At 38.1% G+C, this 23,427-nt stretch overlaps 1 protein-coding gene across 6 annotated transcripts in view; it reads right to left on the bottom strand.

The window, feature by feature from the left end:
* Window positions 1-23,427, bottom strand: part of ZSWIM6 (zinc finger SWIM-type containing 6) — a 196,132-nt gene that overhangs the window by 65,997 nt on the left and 106,708 nt on the right. For 5 of the 6 annotated variants that reach the window (XM_058731648.1, XM_058731683.1, XM_058731674.1 and 2 more), the window contains one exon: window positions 9,329-9,685. In XM_058731648.1, coding sequence (XP_058587631.1) covers window positions 9,329-9,685 — 357 coding nt within the window. Of the gene's footprint in view, window positions 1-9,328; window positions 9,686-18,878; window positions 19,121-23,427 lie in introns of those variants that run through there. The other variant, XM_058731688.1, reaches the window with a different exon arrangement.

Here is a 23,427-nt window from a genome sequence, read left to right on the forward strand (position 1 = left end):
AACCATTCTGTAAATTTTAAACTGAGAAACTGAGACACATTCACAACTGGCTTATGCTATGTTTGGTATGTGGAATTATTCACAGCTTTGGGTTCTAATAGGGAACTTAATGCTTTCTTTTCTTGGCTTAATCTGCTGGAAAACAATTCAAACAAAAAAATGAAAAGCTTTACTTTACCTCTTCACCTTAACTGTGACCTAACTGCTTTAACAATACAGTAGTCTAAATAATGCCTTAACTATTTATATTTATGCAGAAGTGAGGGGTTTTTTGGTTAAAATTGTTAAATTTAATCTATAAAGGCAGAATGTAGGCAACAGATGTCAACACTGTAGAGGTGATTAATTCACCCTCTTTTAGGGCACCTAGAAAAATGCCATCTCCTAAAATTTCAGTGCCCGCTGCTAAAGCTAGGCAACATTAAGTCTGCGACTTAAAAAAGCACACCGGTACACCTGTCTTACAAGCTGAAGGCAAAATCCTGACATCAATCACTTGCACCGCAAGGGAAAAGGCAAAGCAGCAAACTTTAGTGATTCAGACTCCAAAAAAAATTCTTTCTTTAGAAAAAACAAGAATTAGGAGATTGCTGAAAAATAACATGCATTGAATAAAAACACACTTGAAAAAAGATTCAAATTTTATTATTCCTTAAATCCTCATTTCAAAGTAGTGGCAGGCAATGCCTTCCTTTCACCCTACAATTGTGATGGCTTCAAAAGCCAGATCCTTCCTCACCTTCTATTCTCAATGGTCAGCTCCAGAAGCTGTTAGAGGTCGGCCCATGGTCTTTATCTCGGGAGGCTAATGACAGAGGGAGCCCTGGCATGTGCCAGGCTGGGCTCCCTCAGCAAGCCACCTTCCCTTCAGTTCAATGCGAAAGAAGAGAATAAGTAGTACTGCAATCACCATATAGCTCAGGGAACTCACATAGAAAGGCCTGTCAGGGTTTATAGATCTTCCTCTATTACTTTCCTCTCATCTGACTTTATTACTCATCTCTTATTATCACTTAATTTCCTTCAGAAGCTCAATAATATGTTTATTCATGTACAGAAATAAGCATGTGTCTTATATGGGTGAAAAAGCGATACAGTATTTGTACACTCTCCAGGCTCATTTAAAAATGCACAGAAACCCATGGGGGAGGGGAAGGGGACAAAAAAAAAAAAAAAAAGAGGTTAGAGTGGGAGAGAGCCAAAGCATAAGAGACTGTTAAAAACTGAGAACAAACTGAGGGTTGATGGGGGGTGGGAGGGAGGGCAGGGTGGGTGATGGGTATTGAGGAGGGCACCTTTTGGGATGAGCACTGGGTGTTGTATGGAAACCAATTTGACAATAAACTTCATATATTGAAAAAAAAATAAAAAATAAAAATAAAAATGCAGAATGTAAACATAGTGTGCATAACAGGTAGGTCACTTTCTGCAACTTAGCTAAAAATGTATTACTTGGTACACAAATATAAATATTTAAATGCAAAGTTCTCAGGAAGTCTTGTCTTTACATTACCTAACTCTTAAGATTTATTAAAAGAAATCTACTATGTTTGCAAGCTTCGAGAATGGTTTGCTCAGATTATTTAAATGACGTTGTTTAAAAAACAGCTCACAAATATTTTCCTCAACTCTCACTGCCCTGAAGACGCATGTCAACTGAGTCATCACCATGACAGTGATAACAGTAATTCAAATTTACTCCTTTAACCTTCCTGACCTTATAAAACAGGTAACTCTTTATTGTCCATGTCTTATAAATAAGAAAACTGAGGTCTGAAGAGATTCAGTTGCTATCTGCAGTAACAGAGCTGGAGAGCAAAGGAAACATAGGCTTTTTTTTTTTTAATTTTTTTTTTTAACGTTTATTTATTTTTGAGACAGAGAGAGACAGAGCATGAACGGGGGAGGGGCAGAGAGAGAGGGAGACACAGAATCGGAAGCAGGCTCCAGGCTCCGAGCCATCAGCCCAGAGCCCGACATGGGCGGGGCTCGAACTCACGGACCTCGAGGTCGTGACCTGAGCTGAAGTCGGACGCTTAACAGACTGAGCCACCCAGGCGCCCCTACATAGGCTAACTTCTAAGATCATCAACACTCTGCAGAGTCTCAGAAAAAGTGAAAACCCCATTTATGGGGGAGGTGGGCACAAGAAGCTCATAGAGCCAACATGGACAGACTTAGGGTCAGGTCAAGGACAGAGGACTAGCGAGGAAACTGATCACAGCTGGTAGCTATCCTTTGAAAAGCATGAGAGTGAAGACAGTGTCAGAGATGACTATATGGTATGAGGGAAGGCAAGATTTGGAGGTGAAAAGACAAAAAATGAAGCATACTGGGCTGAAAGTAACTTGGCTGTTTCTGTATTACCCTAGCAAATTCCTCATGGGCTAGAGATGTGATTCCTCCAAATGAAGACACAGGAGTTCTAAGATTACTTCTTTTGCTGAAGTGAAATGCTTTTTCATATGAAGATAGTCATATGTACATGGTCATACATTCCATCAATTTTGTAAAAAAAAAAAAAAAAAAAAAAAATTAAATCTTATTAGAGAAACATCTAGTTTTAGTCAAAACTTAAAAATAAACCTGGGTAGCTCAGTTGGTTAGGCGTCCGACTTTGGCTCTCAGGTCATGATCTCATGGTTTGTGAGTTTGAGCCCTGCATTGAGCTCTGTGCTGACAGCTCAGAGCCTGGAACCTGCTTTGTATTCTGTGTCTCATTCTCTTTCTGCCCTTCCCCTACTTGTGCTCTGTCTCTGTCTCTCAAAAATAAATATTTAAAAAAAAATTTTTTTTAAATAAACCCAGTGATTCTTTGAGGGAAATGTGGCAGTACTTACTAAAAAATGCATGTACCACTTGTTCTGGCATTTCTACTACTAAGGATCTATTATTCAAAAATACTTGCACAGGGGCTCCTGGGTGGCTCAGAAGGACTCTTGATTTTTGCCTCAGGTCATGATCTCAAGCCCCATGTCAGGCTCTGAGCTAACACTGCAGAACCTGCTTGGGATCCTCTCTCTCTCTCACCCTCTCTCTCTGCCCCTTCCCTGCTCATGTGCTCTCTCTCTCTCAAAATAAATAAACTTAAAAACAAAAAAACAAAAATATTTGCACAAATTCACACACGTACACACACACAATGGTTGAAGTGGTACTGCACACAGTACAAAAACAAAACAAAAGCAACTTCAAAATTATTCAGTAAGTTAGTAGTTAAATGTATCCATAATATGGAATACTACACAGCATTTAAAACAGTAATAGACACGTCTGTACTAACATAAGATATACACCATATATTAAGAGAAAAAAGCAAAAGGGAGAAAAATATGTTTAATTGTTTTTTAAAAACTACGTATGTGTGTGCACAAAGAAAGCTGTCTCAAAGAATACAAACCACACCGTCAGCAGTAGTTGCCTTGAGGGATAAGGGAACTGTTGGAGACACTAAGGAAGGAGCTGGTTGATGAAGGAGCCAATCCGGATTTGTCTTTTTATCTTCACACAGTTCTATATTACTATATATTTTTCCAACATACTTTTTTAAAATTGTTTTAAAATTTCTCTAAGTTTCACACTGCTGCACTTTAGGACAGCAAATTCAATTCTCTCCTACAGAATATTTGCAAATTGTATTAATCACCAGTAGATCATACCTTTGTTTCACCAAATGTCAATGCCTGAGTGTTCTACGAAAGAAAGAATATGCTTGTAATAACCAAATTATCTCCCTAGGATACTTGTAAAAACTGGTTGCTAATGCAAGCCAATTACAATGAACATGACCATCCACAGGGGAACAAAAGGAAGAAAGATGTGACATAAGGCCTCCATCAAACAACTCCGACTGTCGCTCACTGCTAGATTTGGAACACCTATGTGTACAAAAATAAATCTCCAAGTTCCTGCTAAGAACAAAACAGAACGAAAAATGACAGTGTTACTTTTTGTTTAACAAATTCCGAGTGCCTACTGCTTCTTAAGTACTGCCCTTAGGGAAGCCACCAAGATACACACACAGGTCATAGTTTCGGACCTGATGGAGTTTACAATCAACTAAAAGTAAGCTACACAGTGAACACAGGATTGCTGAGTAGGTCTGCTTGTCTGTTTGGAATATCTAAGAGAGCCTGAATGGACTGATATATAAGATGGCTGGGACACAGAGGCATTTGGAGGCTAAGTTAAGCAGGACTGGCAGGCATGAATGGAATTTATGATGTTGGTTTTATTCGAACCATGCTCAAACAAATTCAAATCTCTCATCAAAGAACAACACGTAAGTGCACACTTGAGTAGAACCACAGGAGGCGCACCTTTTGCAGTATGATACCAGGTGCTTCCTGTGTCTCTGTAGAAATACCACCACCAAAGTCACAGAATCAGAGGTGGAAGAGATCTTGGATGTCATGTGTCAAGTGCATCTAACATGTGAATATATTCCTTCTGCTTCTAGCTGACTGAAATGGTATCTCTGGGCACATGACAGTGATATCAGGGAGGAGTCTACCCTACTTTTGGGACGGCTGAGGCTCTAGGAGTGAGAGGGCCACTGAAATGACCCCCCCACACACACACACACATACACACTCTGCTCCCAGCCAAGACCAATACCAGCTTCCGCTTAGTCTGTCCCTCTTTGCTGTAGTGTGCCCACTACAGGCTAGCTCATAGGAAGGTGGGGGGGGGGGGGGGGGGGCGGGGACAAAGTGCACAAGTGAGAAAGTAGAAGGAGAAGAAATACATGACAGAAAGTCAGAGTAAAGTAAGATGACCTCCAACTGTGATATCATTCACCCCCCCCCCCAACTGGTTTCTACCCTCTCCTATGAGAACTTCTGGATACACTAAACATGAGGTAAACTCAGTAATACTTCTATTGTTATTATTATTATACGTGTATTCCTTATTAAAATTCTTCCAATGCTGTTAGAGAAGAGCATGACCACTGTAAATGAGAAAAAAATGAGCTTCACCCAAGGTTACTCAAGTAATGCATACATAATAGAGACAATACTGGACTCTAAGCCTTCAGATTTTAAGTCTGATGTTCTGTCTCTACACCACGATTTACCAATCTATGTAATACACCTCCTTTAATACAAAACGTAAAGGACCAAAAAAGGCTTAGTTAAGTAAGAGAGAGGACTAGCACTTGGAAATCAGTAAATTTAGAAAAGTACTTAGCGAAGACACCAGCATCTTTTTTAAGAATGTGGAAGCTGGAAAGTTTTATTAGAATATAAAACTGAAAGCAAACAATTTTGCTGGAAAAAAAAATGCAGGATATAATGGGAAATCTCCTTGGAGGGCCATTAACATCACTATCTTACAGCCACTATTTAGCATACAGTAGTTAGTTTTATAATCTAATCAAAATTATGTGTGTGGGGGGGAATGTTATGAAAACACAAAGAAATGAAAAAAAAAATCTGACAAGGAATGAACTATTACAATAACTAAGTCTATATTCCAAGTACCTTTGCTCAGTCTGTGAGCTTGGATGTACTAACACATTCTCTTCAGTTTCTTCATCTAGAAACTACTGTAATTATAAATATGCAATATCAAGTTAAAAAGGAAATTGTTAGGAATAATATGCCTGAAATCATCTTGAGAAAGCTTTTAACTCCTCAGGATAAAATTCTTGCAGAAAGAAAATATTTCAAAATACAGTGACCCTTGAACAATGCAAGGGTTGGGGGGTCAACCTCCCAAACAGTGGAAAATCCATGTATAATGTCTGACTACACAAAAAGGTAACTACTAATAGCCTACCACTGACTTTCAGAAGCCTTACCAATAAGGTAAAGTCGATCAACATGTATTTTATATGTGTATTATATACTGTATCCTTACCATAAATATGCCAGAGAACATAAAATGTTAAGAAAATTGTAATAGAAAATACGCTTATAGTACTATACATATATTTACGGGAAAAATACAGGTATAAATGGATCTGTGCAGTTCAAATCCATGTTGTTCAAGGGTCAACTATAATAAGGAAAAGCAACTAATAGAATTTTAAGCAACATTAGGATAAATAAGTTCTTAAGAAAAATGAATAACCTGTTACCAACATAGTTTATATTTCCTTAAATTATGACTTTCTTCTAAAAAGGATTTGGAAGCCAAACTTGTCTTTAAGATACCTATTAAGATAACTGAAACTAAATTGTATCCCAACTCTATTAACTGGCCAAGTAAAAGTGATGCTTTTCCTTAAAGAAAAACTAACTCTATCAATATTTGTGTTTAAGACATCTTTCTACTCAAAGAAAAACTACACCCAAAAGACCATACAAAAAAGCACTGCTTTAATGATTTGGAGAATGCTTTATGTACAGATGTTTGGAGGCAGGTGAAATCATGTTGTCAAATAACTTTAAAATATTTTTAATCCCACTCTCTAATAAGGCAACAATCTAACAGTTAAAATAGCACTCTCCAGGGTTCCCCTTTTGTCACTTAAAGTCATGGCCTGCTTCCTACCTGTCTTCTCTTTACCATGTATCATACAAGGACAGAAGGCAAGAAGGCAGCTCATGTAACTGGCCCATTTCCAGGCTAGGAGCAAATATGATGATAAATTAAGTGAAGAAGAAACTGGTGGGATAAACTGCTCAAGTTCACTGCTCTAGTTAAGCTGTTCTCATACAAGTTATGTGAAAATCACACTAAGCCTAAAGCTAATCTGCATTCTGCCCTTGCTATTTCCTTGGAAAACTTTTTCTTCTTATTTTAGAAATTCTGAAAGAAATATAAGTATCATAGGAACACTTTCTTGCACCCAACTCTGCATTACATTAATTCATTAGTCTTACTATTTGAACATAAAAATGAATTTTCAAAGCTTTTAGACAAGAAACTTTGGGGGCTGCTATTCTTCAAAACAAGGAAGACCCATGCAGAACAAATGATTGTTGATGTGGACCTATGGTTAAACTAAAACTCAGAGAACAAAGTAACCCTAATGGATTATATAAATTCGGGGGGCGGGGGTTGGAAATAAAAGTTTGAAGAACACATGCAAGTTTGAAGAAATGGTATATCCTATTCTTCTGCCTCCAGTGAACAATTTAATAAAAAAGCCAAGGATAGGCTCCTGAGAAATCTGAGATGATTGTTAGCTAGCCTAAATTTTCACAAAGCAGTAAGATTGAGGGAGGTAGTATGACAAAGAAGAAGCCTACCTGAACGAGCCTTTGAGTGCATGTCCTTTGGTGGGTCAAAGGTACTTCAGTGCCACAGTTGTTTACAATATTGTATTTAACAAGGGCAGGCTCTACCAAGTAAAATGCTTTACACACCTTGTGATACCACTCTAATAAAACTGAGCCTAATATGGGGAGTACTAGAAGAAGTATGGCTATGGGGGTGTCCCTCTGACATAAAAACCATTTTCAAAGTATCTTATAGCACTAGGGGACTTGTAATAGAATGTTCACAGCAGCTCTATTCAAAACAAGATCGATCAACAGTGGAATGGACAAACGGTGATGTTCTCAGAGCTAGACTATTCTAGAGTTGTGCTGTCCAGTAAATAAGGTAACCACTAGCCACACGTGGCTATTACGCACTTGCAGCACTGTGACTATGGGGGGGTTTAAGGTATGCCGTAAGTATAAAACAGACACCAGATTTCAAAGACTGAAATACGAAAAAAAGGGTAAAATGTATCAGCTTTTTGTTGACTTGATATTTATGAATATTGAGATTAATCACTTTTAAAATTAATTTTACTTGTTTCTTTTTAAATAGGCTATTACAATATTTTAAACCATACAAGTGGCTCACATTATATTTCTCTTGGACAGTGCTGCTCTAGAGCAATGAAAATGAATGAACTACAGGTACATGAAACAGTATGCATTAACCTTACAAACATGATTCCAATGAAAGAAGTCAGATAAAACTCAACTAGTGTTTAATGATGTCAACAACAAAACACAAACCACCAAGGTGTGATTACCATAAAAGCCAGGCAGTGGTTAGTTACCATGGGGAAGAGAAAGGAGCTTGTGACAGAAAGGGGACATATGGAACCCTCTCAAGTGCTGACAGCAGTCTATTTCTGGGACCTGTGTTGTTGGTTCACTTTATTAAAACTACATATTCATATTTTATGCACTTTCCTACATGTTTTACCTCACAATTTTAAAAGTTTTCAAGAAATAATATTAAACTTCCTTTCCTTAAATATTTACATTCACTATAGCAATTAAGGACTTTTTCGAAACCTAAAAGAATAGATTGAGTCCTGTATCTCAAATCAATATAACTAAAGAAATGCAAAAATGTTAGGCCCCAGAGTTGCCTAGTCAAGACTGTGTTACATTCCTCAACATATTTTTAAATATTTTTAAAATTATGTCTAAATGTTTTTAAAGCATAACAACCTATAACTTAGCCATATTATTTATCTTGTTTTAATGTACTCCATGAAATAGGTTGTGGGTGTATTTCTGACAGGTTGGACATACATTCTTGTAAGTCAACATATCTGCAATCACAAAATAAACACCTGATAAATGTGTTTATAAGAAACCATTTTTGAGATTTCTTACACAGTGATAATCATATCCTAAAGTCTCTCTGAACAAGTTGTAATATGTTTTTTTAAAATATTTGTTTATTTTTTAAAGAGCGCAAGTAGGAGAGGGTCGGGGGGTGGGTGGGGAGGGCGACGACAGAGGATCCAAAGCAGGCTCTGCGCTGACAGCAGTTGAGCCTGATGCGGGGCTCAAACCCACAAACCGCAACATCATGGCCTGAGCTGCTCAACCTACTGAGCCACCCAGGCAGCCCAGTTGTAATATTTTTCTAAGAATAATTTAATTTTCTTAATATGAGGCATCCTGTCAGAAATGTCCTTTCTTGGAAAATAAATTTTAAAAGAAAATGGGGGAAGAAAATTCAGAGTAGGTCCAAGTTAATTTACTGATAAAAGCTGTCAAAGGTGAATTAAATAAGTCTTGTGTTTTCCACAACCAATATCTAACATTTGATGAAATTTTACCAAATGTAAAAGCATAGGAGTCAACCTTTAACAACTGAGAAATTTTTCTGGGCACAAAAGGTTTGCTATCTAGTAGAATGCACAAAACACTTCGAAACAAATGTTTCAGGATACAAAACTAAACTTAAAAACCTCTGTCAACAATACTTTAATAATAAAAAATTTTTTAAATCTCTCTTGGCTACTAAGAACAATGCTGAAGACCTAAATTCACATTTAATTCATTTTTATGCAGAAGAAAGGAATTTATAAACGAAAAAGAATACAGAAAAGACATCTTACAGAATGAATGTCTATACTCACCATGAACTTGGTTGATTTCTGAATTCTGGGAAAGAATTTCATCTGCTAATTTCTGAGCAGTTGGCAAGACTTCTGTGTGGTGCACTGTGATCAAATACTGTACAAACTTTTGTAGTTGGTCTCTATTCATTTGAAAGAGAGTCTCTGAAATGGGAAGATGCAGTTTGACCTGATCTGGCTTGCGGATGCGGTATAAAGACAGTGCCACAACATGAGCACAATAAAATATGTCCTTGTTTCCACAGCTGCAGGTCACTGAGGTAATCTTGCAACGATCAAAGCTGATGGCCACGTTGCAAACAGTTTCTGGCTCCGATTGTATTGCAGGTTCTGTCACTGTGCCACTCAAGTGGAAACCTATGTGATAGAAAGGGAGGAGAGAGGTTAGCTGCTGCATTCAGATGCTATGAAGTATTTCTTAATTCTTTGCAATGGGCAGTACTTGACGGCAGCGAGAAAAAAATATTGACAGTTTTTATTTTCAAGTAAAAACATTCAGACCACGCAGACATCCTCCCGCCTCCCATTCTCCACACTTTACAGGGAAAAAAGCAATGGTATTTGACAGACATGCTAAAGTATTTTACACATCTATATGAAAATATGTATTACAGTATACCACCATCACACCTATAGGAAGTTGTTAGATCACACTAATAAGCCATAATCACTCATCTCTGAACCTGTAGTATACCTGACACAAATCCCCAGATCAGTGGTTTTCTTCCTTTAAAGACACACACACACAAAAAAACAAGGCCAGCTTGGCTTTGTGCTCAACAAATTCCTCCCTTCCCTCCTTTATTCTAGGCAGCCACTAACATCTTCTAACCAACAATGCAACTCTGGGGCAGGTCGTTCACAGACACTGATCAGATAAATTTTCTTTAAGGTTTTTTTTTACGTTTATTTATCTTGAGAGAAAGAGAGAGAGTGCAGGAGGGGCAGAGAGAAGGAGAGAGAATCCCAGACAGGCTCCACACCAGCAGTGCAAAGCCTGATGCAGGGCAGGGCTCGAACTCACAAACTATGAGATCATGACCTGAGCCGAAGTCGGACGCTTAACCGCTTGAGCCACCCAGGTGACTGTGATCAGATAATTTTTTAAATTTAATAATCCGTGCCTAACATATGCCCCAATACAGCAATGTCTATGAGCAATGCCTATTGGTAGAACTTCAAAGCCCACCAAATCTCATACATACCGCAGTCTAAGTAGCTCACAATGAGCTGGTACAGAAGTAAGGTTATTAAACATGCTTACATACACAAACACACAGGCACACAGAATCACCAAGGGGAAAGGGTCTTTACAGCTTAAACTTAGAACTACACACAAATCCTTCACACCCTCCCTGACCGAGAGGTCATTTGGTGGCTGCTTACAATGGTCCAGAGAGGAGACGCTCACCCCACACACACACGACTCCCCCTTGGATTGCTCTAGGAAAAGCATACAGCCAACTGAAAACTGCCTCCCACCACACTGACATCAGTCGGTCAAAACAGTCGGTCGGACAAAACCTCCTCTCACTATCCATATGTGGAAATATCAGTATGTGGAAAGTTAACCCCAAATTTCTTTTTGGCACATCCATTCAGTTCCACCTTCCTTCTCTCACAACCACATTCAGAGGTAAGGGCTAAACCTTAAGGAGATAATTTTGGGAACTTTCAGGACACCAATTTACCTCAAGATTTTGAGTACTTGACCTAAGATCCAGAATGAAGGTTTTGACTTTCTTTCAGCCTTCCACTATCTATGCTACTTGAATAAAACTCATCAAGCAGGACACTGTCTTCATTCCCAAAAAGAAAGATCTTTACCATTTGGGAAATCTGAGAGGGATGACAGACATATAACATGAGAATGACAACTAGATAATGCCTAGAATTCACATATGGGGCACTTGAACCCTACTTACTGTCTCCCCCAAGGGATGATCATCAGGCCAGAGAGCTGCAAGAAACACTACTCACTATTCAGTTTAGAAGAAGTCTTTCAGAGTAATATAATTTCATCCTAATAAGTCATATTTAGTAACATAGAAGGAAAGAGAAAAGTGTGGTAATAAGTTTTACCAAGTTAATTTAAAAAGAGCAATCCCTAAAAACAAGTTACTACTAAATTTCATGGTAAGAAATTTAGAGAACTGTAATATGATAATCTTCGTTTTTCTTACAAAGAGATTATATTATCCCTGTTTCAGAATGAATATTCCAGTCTCCTGTACCTCTTTTGGTCAAGAAGTTTTTTTTGAATACTACAATTAAAGAAAAGATACATAGTAGATATACTTCTATTTTTTTTTAATTTAATGTATTTTCCTATGAGGAAAAAGTCACAGAAAAAGTAAACACCCAGAGAACTTCAAAAGTGAAGAATAGTAAGGACAAACTTACCTTACTATATACCAGATGCACGATAAGCCTACAGTAACTAAAAATCCACAAGACAGGCACAGATTAAGATAGTAAAAAACCCAATGGATAAGAGGTAATTCTGAAAGTCCTGAAGTATATTCTGTACGTTCAGTGCAAGAGATCTCAATGTTTTCTACCTTCACAGACATGTTGTATACAAAGAAACTGGTTATCACTATGGGAAAATAGTTACCATAAACTGACCATTTATAAAATTGATCTCTCCCAGCTTCACAGCACCATAGCTCTCCTTGTCCATCAAGTCAACATCTTTGTCTCTCCATGACAGTGATATTGGACAACTTTTCCAATCATAGGAAAAGTCAAGATAATTGAGGATCTAAGAGTTGGACTAGTCACTATTTAATCTGTAAGGGTATAACATAACAGGTACTTCAAAAGAGAATGATTTAACTACCAAAGAAGAGGCCCTTATTAAGAAAAGTGATGAACCCCTCAAACAATTTTTTGCAAAAAGCTGCACAAGTCAGAAGGAAGTAAAGTGTATTGAATGAATGCTGCGATCATTAAATTATGCCGAAGGAAAAACTCATCTATTATTCAATTTCATTACAACAAATATTTACTATTCTCACAAAGTCTTTTAAAAAGCAAACCATATAATATTGTGGCCTCCAAAACAATCTAATTCAAGAGATATATGAAAGCGCACATAAACATACATGTCTTACAGAGTAACACTTCATTAATCTGAAATCATCAAAGATTAAGGTGTTTAATAATGTTCATTTTCTAAGCAATTCTAGATTATCTTTCAAGTACCCCCAACTCCTTTAAAAATTCCAAACATTTTTCTTAGAAATATTTCTAAATGTTCTAAGTTCTACCCTGCCACCCTAATCAGCTGACTATTGGTGCTACCAAGTGAGTGGGGCAACATTCTTTGTAACAGCCGACTGCAGGTGGCAGCATTTTTTCAGCAGGCTTTTTGTTACTTTTCTCCACTATCAGCTATCACAAGGACTCCTCTCCTATACTGCTAGCCTTTTCAAAGAAAATTATTTGCCCTCGGGTCAGCTGCACCTCTAATGTGACCAGCTTTGTGACAGCTATTAAATACTCTGAGGCTTATTTGTTTGGGGAGGGGGTCCCCCGCCCCTTACTTTTAGGTTGAGATGGTTGATGTCACTAAGGGGAATGGCTTTACTTTTAAATACAGGAAAATCTCACACACACACACGCGCGCGCGCGCGCGCACGCGACAGCTGGTTTAAGTACTTTTTAAGACTGCAATACTGAGTCAGTTTGTAAGAATTCCATCAAGCCTCACTTCAGGATCGTGTACTCATGTATTTTGGCATATCCAATTTGAGAAACCTTTGGAATTCCAACACACTCTAAGTTAGTTGGTCCTATATCATACCAGAGCACCCACAAGAGAACTAAGAATACTCCCTCAGCAATCCCTAGAGAGCTACATAAGCCATCCTTCCTCCACCCCTTATTCCCTCTTACCCAAGCTGATGTTACCTCTTAGGGAGTGTGTGACCTGAAACAAAATAATATTCCTAAGAATGGACTTTGCCTTTCTGGAGTTCTGACAAACCTTGATGACAAACTGAGTAGCAAATAAAAACTCTCTTTCTGGGGGCACCTGGGTGGCGCAGTCGGTTAAGCGTCCGACTTCAGCCAGGTCACGATCTCGCGGTCCGTGAGTTCGAGCCCCGCGTCAGGCTCTGGGCTGATGGTTCGGAGCCTGGAGCCTGTTTCCGATTCTGTCTCCCTCTCTCTCTGCCCCTCCCCCGTTCATGCTCTGTCTCTCTCTGTCCCAAAAATAAATAAAAAACGTTGATAAAAAAAAATTAAAAAAAAAAAAAAACCTCTCTTTCTGGAATAGCTAACTGTTCTATATGACAGATCTAAGGACAAAGAAAGGGGCAGGCAATTCTATACCCTGTAGTAAAACACGGGCAATTAATTTTCAAAGAACTAAAACCAGAAAACTTACATAAACCTTTTCTTATAAAAGTATTTATTTGACTTTACAAAATACGATCTGTCAAAGATAGTTAATCCCATAAGAGCAAACCTCCCAGGGCAAATTGTTTTATCATCACCATGTTTTTATCAGGGAGCCCCCAAAAAACGTTAGTATTCACATTCTCAACCTGCAGAAAGTGAAGAAAAACAAAGCACAAACCAAGACACAGTGCTGTATGGGCTTTAGTAATAGAGACACTTTGATTGGGATCAGACTCTGTCACTTAAATGCTGAGTGCTCTGGACATGTTATTTAACCTCTCTGAGTCTTGCTCTATTTGCAAAATGGGGCTAGAAATACCATCTAGGGTTGTTTTGGGAATTTAAATGAAATAACATATGCAAAGCACCTGGCACATAGTAAAAGTGCTCGTTAAATTTTATTTCCCTTTCCTTACCCTCCCAGCTGGAGAAACAGGAGAGGGGTGGTAGATACAATCCCTTCATCTATAACATTTTTTTTTTAATCTATGCTACTGAAATCTGGTGGGGGGGGGGGTGGTTCTCACTTGAGAGGTGGCTTGTAAAGTAAGCCTGGCCACTGAGAATGTTTGAGGTAAATGAGTTGGAGGACACTAAAGGGATCACTGCTGTTCGACAACAAAACCAAAACCCTTCAGGGTCCTTTGCTTATATACCAGCTTTCTTTCCCCTTTCCTATTAAGTTCTACCAACACATAAACAGTTAATTTTGTGATCGATGGTTACTTTGTACACAGAGAAACCAGAAAATTGGGAAGAGATTTTTTTTTTTAGCAGTCATACATATTTCTAAAATGTTAAAATGCAGTGATCCTCAAAACGTGGTCCAGGGTCCCTAAGACCCTTTCACAGGGTCTACAAGATCAAAATTGTTTTCATAATTCCATCTCGGCATTACTGACCTTTTAAACTCTCCCTCTCAAGTGTACACATTTAATTTTCCAGAAGCTACATGATGTGTGCTATCACAACAAAATGAAGATAGGGACAGGAAAATCCAGATCTCTTCCAATAAAGACAGACATTACAAAGATTTTCAAAAATGTAATACAATGCCACCTTTTCCACGAAAATATATTTTGGGGGGGGGGGCTAAAGTTGTTTTTTCATAAAGGCATGCTATTTATGTTAATAACTTTATTACTGTTATTTAATAAATATATTATTTTTTTCTCAGGTTTAATTTCAAACAGTAAATATCAATAGGCATAATCCTCATTAGCAAAGGACTCCTTAAGAATGAGATCAGAAAAACAAAAAACTGCTATTAGAATGTACGGCTAAGAAATGGAAAAGATAAATCTTCTTCACCAAATCATCTTTTAAATGGCATTATTTCCACTTGTATTTTATACTACATCAAATTTCTCACATATGAACACATATTCATAACCTCTACATTAATCTCACATTAACAAGGATTAATGAAAGTTTCTAGAAAGCAAACATTTACTCTGTCACTAACATTCTACAATGAACTTTCCTTGAAAACTGATTTTCCATATCTAAGGTTAGATTTCTGTTTCATTTTTAACGTTTTGTTTGTTTGTTTGTTTGTTTTATTTTTGAGACAGAGAGAGAACAAAGCATGAACGGGGGAGGGTCAGAGAGGGGGAGACACAGAATCCAAAACAGGCTCCAGGCTCTGAGCTGTCAGCACAGAGCCCGACGCGGGGCTCGAACTCACGGACCGCGAGATCATGACCTGAGCCGAAGTCGGCCGCTTAACCGACTGAGCCACCCAGGCGCCCCTCTGTTTCATTTTTAAAGGGGACAAGGAGACCTATGATACCAGACTGGGAAGACAACGGTTTTAAAATATACAAAGAATTTCTAAAGGGTGGCTACTTTGTACATATATATTTGCACATATACATGTATATGTATGTATGTATGTACCTATGTACATGCTCAGTTAACTGAAAAATCGTTACAAACTCAAAGCATTAGAAAATTTCTAAGCTAAAATAAACTGGGAGACATGAAATAAATACACACTAAAAACTACTTCTTTCAGGGTACATTCTTTTCAGAAAAATATGCACCCTGTGCATGAGGCGTTCAAGTAACATATTCTTTGTTGAAAAAGAATTTAACAGAAGCACTGGTGTAGCACTTGCACAAATACATTTTTCACCCTTTTCCTAAATAAAAAGAACCCCTGGGGAAATTAAAGGCAGAAACCAAGGCAATGTGATGTTATGGCTGAAAGGGTGGTAAGGGTTATGAGAGGGTATTTTTGGATTTTTTAAGCTAAGACTAAAAATGCAAAAGTGTCAACATTTAATACTCTCATAACAAAGTATTCACGGGTTGACTAAACTCATTATATTGGCGAATTGCATAGTAACTAATATTTGATTATGTGCCCTTTGGTAAAACAGATGAGTTAATCACTGCCTCCAAAAGCCTAACTTTCGCCTTTCCTAACTCTAATAAATACTGTATACAATCTAACATGCCATGTTGCAATTATCAATTTGAAAACAAAAAATTTTAATTCAAATCATGCACAATTTCTAGATCAGTAATACAGATGCAGTACAGAGCCCAAGATGGAGATACAAAACAACTCAAAAACCACCTTGTCTAAAATATGATATTCCTTCTTCAACTACATAATTTTCTCAAAGGGAAATCCTAAATTAAAGAGACTGCATCCTCTGAGCTGGCTAATTAAATTCTCTAGCCCTAATTTCTAATACTAAGCTTAAACAGCTTAGGAGACATTAGGAGATTTTGCCGGCAATCACTAATGAACCAGTTTCAGTCTCTTAGAAAAATTATTTTTTAAAGGGAAAGCTTTATTTTTAAGTTCACCTTAAAAATGTCTGTCTGGGATGGAATCACTCCTACACTTCATTAATATTTGAGAGAAAGACAATGGCAAATTAATGCAAAGACCAGACTGTAAACCACAGCACACCATATAAACAACATAAAAATTTACGGAGCATGCACTGGATGGGCCCAACCAAGAGTTCCCAGCGGCATTCTGTTCAGTATCAGGTTTATTTTCTAGTTAATGCATATTCTTGCACCATTTCATAAAAGGGTCTGTATGATCACAATACCTGTGTTAGATATGAATGGCATTAGTTATTTAAAATTATTTCTGAAGAAAAGACACGTATCTACTAATTTAGCTATCTGCAATACACACTTAGAAGGAACATTAGTGTAAGGGGAATGCATTGGATTAAAAAAAAAAATTACATCATTCTGTCATCTGAAATCTTGAAGTACCTAAGGATTACCCACTATCACCATTACCATAATTTTCCAGATTTTCCAGAATGCGGTTCTGTTTTTTAACATGCATATGTGAGGGAAACAGCCATCAATGAACCTGAGAATTAGGGGGATGGTGGGGAGGTAAACAAATTAACAGAATTTGATTTATTTGCACATCTGTAAAGCTGCAAAGTGCTTAGGAATTTAAATTATTTGCCCCAATCTTTTAAGTTCCACTTTCTTAAATGCCAACCTTTTCTAACAAGCAAAGGAGTTCTAGCCTTCCACCCTTCTTAAAGGCCAGATCAGCCAGGCTCCCTTGCTCCATCTGCATAGTCCTCAATACCCCTGCCATTGCACCCCTACAATTCGGTATTTCCTCCTCTTCCCTTCCCCTACTTAGTCTCTCACCTGGGTCCTCAACTTCTGAAGTACAGATTAAGTTTATTAGAGGCCTTTGGTGCCCAAACACCAACTCTTAGCAACTTTACACACCTTTGTCTTACTTCCCAGGGTCCAGGCCTAAATCAAGAGGGGAGAGAAAATCCTTTTTATCTGTTTATTTCCTGTTGTTGCTTACAGCCAAACAACCTTCAGAAATGTTTGGCTGTTTGCTTTAGGAGCGGAAAGAAAGGGGAAACTCTAGACACTAATGCTGTTTACCAGAGCCAAGAGGTAAGGAGAAAAGTCTGCTCAGACCAAAGAGGGGAGATTGCAGGCTTCAGTGATCAAAACCCTCCAACCACACCCTGAAGTTCCAGCCTGAGCCCTCAATCCCAACATGAGCCCACACATCTTGGCCCTCACCAATTCCTAATGCCTAAGGACTAGAATCTGATACACTTACATCTCACAACCATCCTGCAAAGTGGGTTATAATCATCCTCCCCTTTTTACAAACTGAGGTTCTCTCTGAGTAGCAGTGATAGAACACACTCTGGATTAGATAGGGCTCTGTAGGACTATTAGGAACATGGGTCTCTATATTCCAAATGATAAATTTGCACAAGTAAAATCTCTCCATGCCAACACATTAGTGGTTTAAAGGGATGAAGGGAGGCAAATTAATAGATATAGACAGTAAACAGTGTTAAGGTTTAGGACCTTTGGAGGCATGGCACTGTCTTTCATCTCTGTAGCCCAAAGATCCAACACAGCTCCTGGAACAGGCCAGGCCCTTGTAACTGTCAAATGAAGGAAGTGATGGGGCTCTTCCAAGCAATGCATGACCTGTCCTGCAGAAGTCACAAATAGAAAAAATAAAAGCTTTGGTCTCAAGCCCAGGATACTATAAACTTGGGAGTCCACTCTCCCCTTACACTGAGTTAAGCGAGACACAGAGGTCTGTGACACCATCTAAGACAGCAGATATCTGCTGTATTTCCATCACAGAGGACTATCCTTAAGGAAACACTCAAGAAGCATTTGTTAGGTGAAAGAATGCACAAATCCTCTTAGGCTCTTGGTATGTGGAACATACAAAATGGTGCTTCTCAAACTGGAATGTGCATCAGAATCACCTGGCAAACTCATTATACAACAAGACGGCCGGACCCATTTCACCATCCCAAGTGATGCTGCTGCTGCTGGTGGTCCAGAGAACCAATAACCATGATGATTAGAATTAAAGCTTAAACAAGTCTTTTTTAGTCAAAAATATACTTAATGAACACAGTAAACAGAAAAGAATATATAGCTTGTGATATAAAGAATGTAAACAATTTCTAGCTTACTATGTAAACTACATGCTCCTCATTCCAAGAAGACAGGTATGGAATATTTAAATGGTCTCAGCATTAAGAAAAAAAAATGAAAAAAATTCCATAATATTCATAATTTTTTAAGTAAAACCTTCATTCAAAATCATAATTAAAACATAAAAATTAGAAATCAATCAGAGAGTATTTACTTTTACAGAGAGATTGTTTCACAGTGTCCCATGGATTCATCATAATTGATGCCTCTTTGTGAATTCAAAACAACCCATCTGGGGGACCTGGGTGGCTCATTCCATTAAGTGTAGACTTCAGCTCAGGTCATGATCTCACAATTCATGGGTTCGAGCCCTGCGTTGGGCTGTATGCTGACAGCTCAGAGCCTGGAGCCTGCTTCAGATTCTGTGTCTTCCTCACTCTCTTCTCCTCCCCCACTGGTGTGCGCGTGCGCGCGCGCTCTCTCTCCCTCTCTCTCTCTCTCTCAAAAATAAATAAACCATTAATAAAACAAATTTTTAATGTAAAACAATCCAATTAATGAGAAAAAAACTGGCAACTATTTTAGTAACATATTTTTTGCCTACGGGAAAGTATACTCAATAAGAAAAAGTCAGAGGCAACAGAACGTACAGGAAAACAAAAGGTGAAGTAGGACTTCATAATTTCCTTCCAATTCCAACACATTTCTGTTAAACAATTTTAGACAAGCAATTTAGCCTTGATTTTCTTATTAAAAGGGATTAATAATACCTTACCTTCCAGGACTGCTCTAAGGGGTAGAACTGACAATGTACGTTAACCACCACAAGGATTCCTTTTATGGAATGCCTGCTATCATCAGCACTGTAATAGAAATGTAATGCTCTTGGAAGCTTGGCATTTCCAACAAGTGTAAAAAAACCCTAGCCCTTTGGCGAGTATACAAGCTGTTGGAAATGCCAAGCTTCCAGGAGCATGCTAGCATTTCCATTACAATAACGTCCAAAGGTTTGTTGTTACTGTACTAACTCTAATATACTCATATTTCCAAATTAATGGAACTGCTATAATTTTTTTCAAACTGTCCACATTTTACATAGGACATTCTTAAAATGTGATTTGATTCCGAACAGTAGAGAAAAGAAGAAAAATTAGAAGACGTATTAATTTTGTCTGAAGGTAACTTCTAGTTTCAGTGAGTAATTTTCCAATCCTATCTTTGAAGATCTCTCTTCTAAAATGTAAAACACCTTTTTTACTTCTAATGTTTGCCTTCTGTGTCACTGTATACAAAATTATTTTCACAGCTCAAGTCCATCTTGTCATTGAGCTAGAGACTAATTCAAAGTTGGATGCAACCGTAAGGCAACTTGGAATTCTTACTGTGAAAGAAAAAGTGACCACAGCTTTTCATTCCCGGTAATTTATGGCCTGACAAGCAGAGTGAAGTTAGAACTTACGCCCTCTTCAAAGAATCCTAAGAAACACTAGCCCTGCCAGAGCTGTAAGTATTATTATTTCCCTGTATGTAGAGATCCAGCTGAGAATAAAATCCTTTCTGCTCCATGTGTATGTCTTTAAGAACAGTGAGCAGATGTGTTTACACCTTGGCTAAGTGGTTTGTTTTTTTTCTTAAGTACATAGTGATAGAAGAGAAGCAAAGAGACGGACTGGTCACCCGTTCAAAATGTAAATGAAATTTATTAAGATATTCCCATTTCTATCTTGGCCCAGTGTAATTACAGATGATTTTCTTCCCTTGTTTTGGTTGGTGTGGAGGAAGTGTTTTTTCTAAAATTTCTACAGTGAAGACGAATTACTTAAGAGATTAAAAAAAAGTGCTCTCAGTAAAATTGCAAAGGTGCTTAAAGTCTTCCTGAGGAAAGAATCTGCCATATAAAGGATGCCCAAAACATGTTCTGGGTGCCTGGTAATGACCACACACCAAGTGTAAACAGTGACAGTGATCATCAGTCAAGCTTTGCCCTACGGCCCAGCCTACTTTACCAACAGGACACTCCCAGGCTCTCGTTAACCCATGGATGCTCAGCCTTCCTCGTGGCTCAGCCACTTTCCAAAGAAGAAGATGGACTTCAGCACTCAAGGTAAACAAGGCAGAGAGACTGGGCTCCTGGTTCTAATTTCAGCCATTAGCTAATGTCAGCCCCATGGGCAAGTTGCTTCAAATCTATTTCTTGTTCTTTCTTCTTTTCTCGTGTATTAAATAAGGAAAATAGATGTTAGATGATGTCTAGAAAATTAGGAAGGTTGGCAGCAGTAATGGAGAGTATCCACGGCAAGATGAAGGATGGTAGCTGTCACGCTCACTCAACCCAAGACCTTTGACTTACCCTGGCTGCCGCAAAGTTGAAGCAATGGTCTTCTCAAAGGACTTAGAAGTTATGGCTCAGGGAAGGAGCAACAAAAAGGATAAATACCACCATTGTTGCATCTATGTATATATGTCACTAGCGTGTGGGAGAATTTTTTAAAACTTTGAAATTCAATATAAAAGTAAACAATAACTACGTAATTTTTAACCATCTGCCTATAACTGATATTCTTAAGGCATAATAGCTTTTTGTGTTCTAGATCTAAAATCAAAATCTAATCTTAAAAATCTCAGATTGTATAAATACAGGTAAAGTTTATCTATGCAAAATGTATACAATATAGAATATAAAAACACGAAAGCCCATTAAAAATGAAATGAAACAAATGGATTAGATCATCTCGTCTGTCTTTACCACCAAAAGGGCAGTAGTATTCTTTCCCTTCCCATCCATTAATTAAGAACATGAGGGGCTATACCATTCAACGACACTTCCCTAATCCCCTAACTTGGTAACAGGCAATGTACAAGTCTCCAGAGAAGTATCCATGAATAACACATGGGCTCCAGTTCTGAGAAATCACTGGATTATTGGGCAATTTACACCTATGAAGTCAGATCAGGGTTGAATTCAGAAATACATAAGAAGAACAGACCGGCATTTCCCACACAGTGTTATATATGTTAAAAGGTATCAAAGGGTGGGGGTTTGGGGAGGTGTTCCCTTATGTCAGAGAAATTTCTATTAAGTTGCATCCAGCACCACCCTTTTAGAGATTGAGAATGTAGCTCATTCAGAATAAGAGCTCTAAGAACTTAAACAGTACATGGAGTCCTACTGAACTTTATTTACTAGGACTTTAAAGAAGAATGGTAGTGGAGTGCCTGGGTGGCTCAGTTGGTTAAGCGTCCAACTTCAGCTCAAGTTATGATCTCGCAGTCTGTGAGTTCAAGCCCCACGTCAGGCTCTGTGCTGACAGAGCAGAGACTGGAGTCTGCTTCAGATTCTGTGTCTCCCCCTCTCTCTGCCCCTTGCCCGCTCACACTCTTTCTCTCCCTCAAAAATAAATAAATATTTTTTAAAAATTAGAAATGCCACATTTCTTAAAGAAGAATGGTAGTACAAGGTCTAGAACAGCTATAGGAAAATTTAAAAATGTATTTAGTTCAAGATGAGCAATAGGGTTGCTTAAACTACAGGCTCAACTGAGAGTTTAGAATCATAAATCAGAACAAGCCAACTGACAGGCTTTTGTTACTTTTTCTCCAGGAGTTTAAGCCAACTCAGACATGAGTGGCTTAAAGGTTGGAGAAGCCTCATCACCAATGTTCCCCTTCTACTATTAAAGAACCAATCATTTATGGGGGAAAGTAAGCCTATCGTTGAAAGCCAGTCTTCTTACAACACAATACAAAAGAAAGCACACCAATGTTGTTATGTACACAATTACACTTAAAAGTTCATCTGGCATTCTCTCAACTAGAAATACCTATTAATATTCAATTAACCAGGGGCGCCTGGGTGGCGCAGTCGGTTAAGCGTCCGACTTCAGCCAGGTCACGATCTCGCGGTCTGTGAGTTCGAGCCCCGCGTCGGGCTCTGGGCTGATGGCTCGGAGCCTGGAGCCTGTTTCCGATTCTGTTGTGTCTCCCTCTCTCTCTGCCCCTCCCCTGTTCATGCTCTGTCTCTCTCTGTCCCAAAAATTAAAAAAATAAATAAATAAATAAATAAAAATATTCAATTAACCAGAATACTAAACACTGTCAACCCAAAATGGTTAAGAAAAGTGTTTATGATATTTTACCTCCAAATCCTAGAAACCTGAGTGGCAAAGCTCAAACATCTGTTTGAGGGAGGACCTGAAAGAGTCTTAACATGCAAATTCTGTATTAGAGTTTATTCCATAATACAAAGGAACAGTACATGGTGTCCTATGAAGGAAGGACTGTTAAGATGCTGATGGCACTCACAAGTATGTAGAACAGCGCCTGCACAGGACATGTACTCAGTATTTGAGTGAACAAATGAATGAATGAAAAAGTAAAAATTTTTTTTGTAGAGCGATTAAATAAAATCTGAATGCTCTATACCAAATTGCTCTAGTTGAGAAGCTGCAAGATAGCAAAGTCTGAAAACAAATGATTGCATGTGCCTCACACAGGAAACATATGTGAAGTAGTGAGAATTAAACTCTTACTATAGATAATTACCCTGTTTATGCAGGACTTTTCCAAGATCTTGCAAAAGTGCCACTAATAATAAATACACACTATTTTAAATAACAACTTGGTTGTATTTATTGCTTCTGAAAACAAAGTTTTTATAAGGTAAACGAACAGATATATTCCATTTTAGACTGGAGAACATTTCTATTGGACAGGGTATTGGTTAACATTCTAGAAAGAATCAGAAAAGTACAGGTACTGGCCAG

The sequence above is a fragment of the Neofelis nebulosa genome, chromosome 1 (genome assembly GCF_028018385.1).
Source record: "Neofelis nebulosa isolate mNeoNeb1 chromosome 1, mNeoNeb1.pri, whole genome shotgun sequence".
NCBI classification, from domain to species: Eukaryota; Metazoa; Chordata; class Mammalia; order Carnivora; family Felidae; genus Neofelis; species Neofelis nebulosa.